The 6,969-nt window shown below is 43.5% G+C and overlaps 1 protein-coding gene across 1 annotated transcript in view; it reads right to left on the bottom strand.

Moving 5' to 3' along the window:
- Window positions 1–5,026, bottom strand: part of FMN2 (formin 2) — a 55,216-nt gene extending 50,190 nt beyond the window's left edge. The window contains exons 1-2 of the mRNA XM_009702743.1: window positions 4,968–5,026; window positions 24–1,898 (exon numbers count right to left, since the gene is read on the bottom strand). Of these exons, the coding sequence (XP_009701045.1) occupies window positions 24–1,840 (1,817 nt within the window). The 5' untranslated portion in view covers window positions 1,841–1,898; window positions 4,968–5,026. The remainder of the gene's footprint in view (window positions 1–23; window positions 1,899–4,967) is intronic.
- Between the last annotated feature and the right edge of the window lie 1,943 nt (window positions 5,027–6,969).

The following is a 6,969-nucleotide window of genomic DNA, read 5'->3' on the forward strand; positions in this document are numbered from 1 at the left end:
CCGTTTGAATTTTTTCTCTAAACTCCTTGTGCTCCAAGTAGCCTGCAGAGCCCACCTTCTGCGTTATCTCGCATTTGTGATTAGATACCTCTTCTGTCCAGTCTGCGGAACGACTAAATAAACCTGCCAAACTAGCAGACCTCTGCTTCTTGATCGAGACTTTTTCTTTTTTGTGGAAGGACTCCTGCCTCCTTGTAAAAAGTGGGCTCTGGGATGGGGAGGGAGAAGGTGAATGGTTGGGAGAACTCAGTTGCCTAGTTGTGGTTTTGATGTAACAGGGATTAATTAGATAGGGCTTAAAGCATCGGGAACCAAGCATCGGACTGTCTGCCGTCCCCTCGGAGGACAAAATGCCATTTTTCATTTCCGTGGATAAACCATTATGCAGGTACTCTTGACTGGCTGACAGAGTGTGTTTCCCTTCCTGAGTCTCAGCAGCACGATCAGGGCCTGCATCTGAAATACCATCCTCTGTTACTGAGCCCTGCAAATCAACAGCCTGCACTTCAGCAATTTTAGTCTCAGCATCTGCTACTGAGGTTGGAAAAGGTTGTGTGGAGCTGTGTGTCTGAGACCTGTTTTCTACTGCAGTTCTATTTAAATCATCTTCTAGTTCACTAGCTACAGCATCCACTCCAGCAATCAGCTGCTCCTGTTCCTCAATCAATAGCTTATGTTCCCGTGTTTCAAATAAGCCGTTACCAGGAGAGCCTGTGCCATTTACCGCTTCTTTCAGTTCACGTTCAGTTGCACAGGAGATGGGAATGTTTTCTGCAATTTCAGATAGCGCTGGAAAAGCCCCCTCAGTGTCTGGGCTCCTCTCTTTGTCAGTGGTGGTTACTGAAAGAAACCGTTCAAAATCTAAGGGGGTCGCTTGTGAATTAGCCATGTGTTGGCCCATTGTTTTGGTGACAAGGTCTTCAGTTCCCATGTTAATTGCCCCCTGCTGCTGCTGCTGCAGTCTAATAGCTTGCTGGATATCAGAAAGCAAATCCTCTTGTTCTGTGGCTGAATGGAAACTGTATATATCCGTATCGGATCCAGAGCTGGTCCTTTGTCCATCCTGTGTCTCTGCAGCAGCTGGGACAGTTTCATTTCTGATTTCAAAATGTTCAACATCTGTGTCTGAGAGACCCCCTTCATCCGCAGAGATGCTTATATCTGGAGTTTTGGTAACAATTGAATGAGTGCTGTCCAGCTCTCCAGCCTGCAAGGCCTGGCTTTCCAAAACATCCTCCCGTGAACTACTGTTCCCATCTTTAGCCTTGGACAGATTTTTTCTGATCCTCAGATTTGAAAACACTGAGGCCCTCGAGTCCGACTTGCCCTTCTTCTTACCGGATTCACTTCCTTTTGCATGCTTCCCCAGTCCCCTTCTGCTCCCCGATACCTTCTTTGTGCCATCTGTATCCTTGGGCCCAGAGGCATCCTCTCCTCCTTCATGCACATCCCCTGTATTTTTCTTCAGCTTCCCATCTTGATTCCCCATGGTTTTTTGCAGCGCACCACCTTCGGTAATCAAGCCATGCTCCCCGATTTCATTCCTTTGGCCTGTCGGTGAGATCCCCTCTAGCGATTCACGTTTGTTTTCAAGCGGTGGTAAAGCAAATGCTTGCTGTGCCTCTCTCCCATCTGCTAGAGCTGCCTTTTTGCATAATGTGCTGCCTGCACTGGGCTCCGCCGGGACATGCTCAGTACAGCACTGAGAGCTGCAGACAGCTCCTTCCAATGGCTGCTGCTCCTGCCTTCTGCTGCACTCTTGGTGCTTTAGGAAGGATTCTGTGAAAAGTATTTCCTTTATAAAAGTCACTTCTTTTTCCACGGTTTTTATTGCCTGCATTGCAAGCTCAGCTTGTCACCGAATCATTTATAATTTCAGGATCTCAATGTTCAAGTTCCTGGAGGGAAAAAAGAAAACCAGAAAGCTCAAGCAAGGTACTTTAATTACTCTGCAATTGTTCTGGAATTGTTTAAATGAATAAACTCGTAACCTTGGAAAGAGAAATATTATGATTATTTAATACTTTATAAGGTGCTCAAGCATATGCTGCTTTGACAGATTACACAGTACCTGTGGTGATTTACATGCTTACTTTTTAAAGGCCACCAAAACATGATACATCAATACATAGTTTTAAAAGGAGAGTCACTCTGAAAGTAGATAAAAGAAAGATAATAAACAAAAAGCTCTTTCCACAGTTTTGAAGAGTTGCTTTTAAAATTCAATGCATTATAGTAATTACACTATAAAAAACCTCCCACAATTTGTATTCTGAGAAGGTAGATATACTATTATTCCCAGGAGAATCAACTCATCAATATTAAAACACACCACCATTGTTTTCCCTGATAAGAACATCTGGCATGAAATAAGATAAAACAAACAGAAAAAAAGCAGTATTCAAATGCTACTAAGGAAAGGATACAGTAAATCACTCCTGTATTTCACTCTGTATACTTAATAATTGATTTAGACACTGTCACTTGCTAACTATTTTGGAAGCTTGTGCAACAGTTTTAATCAGTTGCTTCTGCTCCATTTTTTGTTTGAATGTATAAGCATCAATACTTCATAAATACGTTTCCTGAACTTCCAGACAGGTACTTCCTTCCACTTTTACAATTTAGATTGAAAATAACTGGAATAGAAACAAAAGGGCATAAGAATGCCAAATTGCCAAGTTGGATCAGTTCAGCAGTTCAATATCTTGGTTCAACACCAGCCAAGAAGCAATTAGATAGATTTCTGTTTATGATGTATCATCTCTAAACTCCCTGGTCTATTAGGTTCAGTTTCTGTGAAAGACTTTACGTATTTCTAACACCTCTGAGCTTCTTTACTAGCAACTTCCCTTTCATTGGAGATTGCTTAAGACAATACATCATTCCAGGGAAATATATCCTATTGCTTTACCTAACTCTTACTTTTGGTATAATTTTCTTCCTACCAGAGGTTTCACTTGCTTTCCTCTGCCTTAATACACATTAAAGAAGACGACGACGAGTATCATTCACACTTTAAAAACTATGCAGGCACCCCCTCCCCCCTCATTTTTTTAAGGGATGTTAAATACCTTTATAAAATCTGTAATCATTGTTAAATAATTGATAATTCAGTTTGGAAAGAATAGCACTGTCAATAATACACGCAAGTAAATTATTTTGAACTACCATAATTTTTTCCTTGTGCTTCTTGGTCACTTACTGCTCTGATGTAAGTCCTGTCCCGAGGGGCCTGTGGCTCAGGCACCAGAAGCCTTCTGTCTACAAGAACTGAGGTGTTTTAAGTGGATAAGATGACTTTGTACACTCAGTGATGTTTTTCTAAAGTTTTCACTTATCTGAGGGAGCGATTCCTTTTTTTTTTTTTTTCATTTTTATCACTCAGCATTCATGAATATACTAGCAAGAGCTAGTATAGCAAAACTTGCAAAAGCATGTTAAGTGATTTTGCTTTCTGAAAAAAAATTTGCTTTCTGTTATCCTACTTAGTTTCTAATTTGCTGCAGTATTTTACCTTTTATGGCATTATTACATACTTGTGAAGGCTTTTGGAACCTCAGGTAATTTCCGTCCATCTGAAGATACACAGCAAGAATTATTTAAGGCACAGTTTGAGGGAACTTTAGCAGTAGAATACTACCTTGATGCGTATTTTCACTGACTAGAACTGACAAAGATCTAACCCTTGATTACAACTGGAGTACTTGTAGCTTCCAACTCCGTTTAAAAGCTCTTCTCTCACTAAAATCTGCCAGAAGTTAACACTGTGTGGAATATAAAGATACTTCAAACTGAATGTGTAAGGGAAATGTAGAAATAGTGTGATGTTCTGAAACATTCCCTTTCCTTCCTTCTATGTAAACTTGCATTACAAACTCAACACACTCCCATTACAAATAATGATAATTCACCAACAGTAATTACACTGCAAATCATGCTGCAAAACCAAGCCATGAACAAAGCTGGGGTTATAAGACAGTCAAATTAAAGATTGATCTTCATTTTTTAATTAGAAACTTATAATGGTTTAAATCATGCATCTGCTCTATTTCCTGGAAGTTTTCATACAGCACATCCTGATGAGTAAGTTCTTCAAAACAAACACATAAATGTATAGCCATAGATACTACCTGAGTTTACATATATTCCACTAAAAATTAGTCAATTTTTTCAATCTGTGGCTGTAACCTTAAAAGCAAAAGAACTACAAGAAAAAAAAGCCAAACCACTTTCTAGATAGTCCCTCTGAATATGGTATTCATCATGGATTCTGACCAGGATTTCTGATCTATATGGGGAAAGAGCACCACAAAAATGGGCATAGCTATGTGAACAGAGGTATGCATGTGAACATCAAAGAATTTGCTCTGGTTATTCCACAAAAGGCACAGAAAATACTTTAAAAAAAAGAAAAAAAAAGGAGCATGAGGGCAAAACACAAATTACCCCAAAGTGTCAGTGATAGACACAGCTCTCAATCAGCATTTGCAGGAAAGTACAAAAGGTTAACGTTAGCCAAACATAACAACAAATGTTAATACTTTAGGGTTTGTTTATTCTCAGAAGTCTTTTAGCTTCTGAAGAAAAACATGTTATTAAAAGTCAGCAAGAAATCAGAACACTTTAGCATCAGTATAAGCTACATTTTGAAAGCTAAGATATTCCACACCAAAAAAGAGACTTTCAACAGAAAGTGAAAGGGGAAAGGAGGGGGTGTAGGTGCTCAAGAAGGATATTTCATTTTTAAGAATGAAATTCTTAAAATTCTTTTCATTCTTAGCTTGCTATAAATTGTCAACAAACAACTGAGGCTGGTCCATGAACCTGCCTGCCTGCCTACCTCATGGTCAGTCAAAAATACCGAAGGGATTGCAGGCATAGGCCTGAGATCTCCTTCACCTCTCCTTCTCCTCCGAAGCTCAGGAGACATAAATGGCAACACGCAGAGGAGAGTGGAAACTTACAGCTCAAGATGCATTGTCCTTGCACTCCCAGAGACTTCCACATTAACACATTCCTGTTATGAGACTGTGATTATTTTCAAGAAGACAGTTACCATTTACTGCAGCCTCTCTGGAAAGGTGGCCAGATCCCCCCAGCACTGCCTGCCTGCCCACCTGCCCTGCTGGGAGGGGAAGGGCTGCCGGCAGCACCGATTGCCCACACCTGGGTGCAGGTCTTGACCTCCTGGAGCACAGCCAAGGCAGAGTACTGCCCCCAAGTCAGGGCTGGGACCATGGTGGGAATCGTCCCCCCAAATTCCCGGAAAAAGGGCTGGCCAACCTGGTATTTTGGGCCTGTTGCAAACACATGCTGCCTGGGGGAAGAGAGGGATGGCTAGGGGAGTCTGCCCTGAGAAGACACAGCTTTCCTGGGCTGGATGAGTTTTCACCATGATTTTTTTACTCTGATATTTCATTCTGCTCTTAATGGTAGTCATCGAGCAAGTCCCCATAGAGTGAAGATAATAACACCCCATTAGTGCCGCTGACGAGTACAGCGTTGCTGCAGGCCATGCCTGCCAGGGCCCAAGCCTTTGGGGCAGCATTAGGCTTCAGTACTACGATCCTAGGAAAGGGTTTAAATCACAGGAGCACTGGCAACACGCAAAGTGCCCAAAACAGCACCCTGGCAGTAACACTGTGGCTACCAGCACAGAAGCACCATCACCACTGTGCAGTAATGACGAAAGGGTGAAGCAAATGCACCCCCAGAATGAGTCGCGCCCTGTGCCCTGGGTGTACCCCCATACTGCCCTGCACAGTGACTGAGGGAGGGGCTCTATACGTGTGCTCATGGCCAGCTCTTCCAGGAGCCCAAAGCAGCTGGCCAGGCTATGTACACATGTACATATGGGCTCTGTGTCCCTCTTCCCTGCTGGGGAGACTCAGTAGCTGGGTAGGGGGGAGGCTGCTGTGGCCCAGGGCAGGTGCTCTCCTGGGGATAAGCCACAACATGGCAGCCCAGGGTGGAGGCCTGCTGGAGGAGGCTGAACCTCATTCTCCAAGGCCACAGGCAAGGCTTGGGCTACTACTGTCACACCTTCTGCTTCGCCTCCATGCAGAGGAGAGCTGAGGGCGCGGTGGCAGTAGTGTGAGAGCCACAGGACCATTCTGCAGGGTCCAGATGCCATGGCAGTGCTCCGGGAGGTGGGCTTTGCTCCCCCCAGCACTGTGGCTCCTCCAACCTCCCTTCAGCACACTCCCTGAGGGGATAGGACTACTCCTTGGAGAGGGAGAGTAGGGGCAGCCCAGGGGATCCTCACTTCTCCCATACGCACCCTGCAGAGATTTATCTTTTTAATTAGTGGCTCAATGGGCATGGGTTTGGGTTGGAGCTAAAGGCACATAGATTAACAGGACTGTTTTAAAGTACTCCGCTATCACATTACTGATTGGGATGTGGTAATGCAGATGGTGTGAAGAAAGATTTGTTTAAGCAAACCAGGATATTCCCAGCCATCGATATGCTACTAAAGCTTGAATTTCCCTAAGCAAGCGGGGGCTCATTCTTATTCAGTCCAGCGCTGGAGCCACGTCTCTGTTCCTGCTGTGCTGTGGCAGTGGGAAACCTCCCCTCGGCTGCCACTCTGAGCGTGCTGGAAAAGTTATCTCCCCAGAAGGCATCAACTACCATTAAATACTCTCTTGTACTGCCAAAGCCATGCTCTGAGCAGTTGAAAATAATTTCCTGCCCCCACACCCCCCATCTCTTTCAGCTATAGGGAAAATTGTCTTTTATGACTTGACAAGTTCTAGCAGACTCGCTTCCCCTCTTTGGCTGGCAAGGGCCAAGTCAGGAAATCAGAAAATATAATGTAGATTAAGAAACCATAGTTGCTAGGGATGAAGTTGGTCCTGCCTTGCCTTCTTTAGTTTCTAGTGGATATGAGATTCTGCTCTTTCTTTTAATACTTGTCTGAGCAGTATGAAATCATGCCTCATGCATTGTATTTATATTAAGTTG

Source organism: Cariama cristata, unplaced genomic scaffold (assembly GCF_000690535.1).
Source record: "Cariama cristata isolate BGI_N322 unplaced genomic scaffold, ASM69053v1 scaffold39236, whole genome shotgun sequence".
In the NCBI taxonomy this organism is placed as follows: domain Eukaryota; kingdom Metazoa; phylum Chordata; class Aves; order Cariamiformes; family Cariamidae; genus Cariama; species Cariama cristata.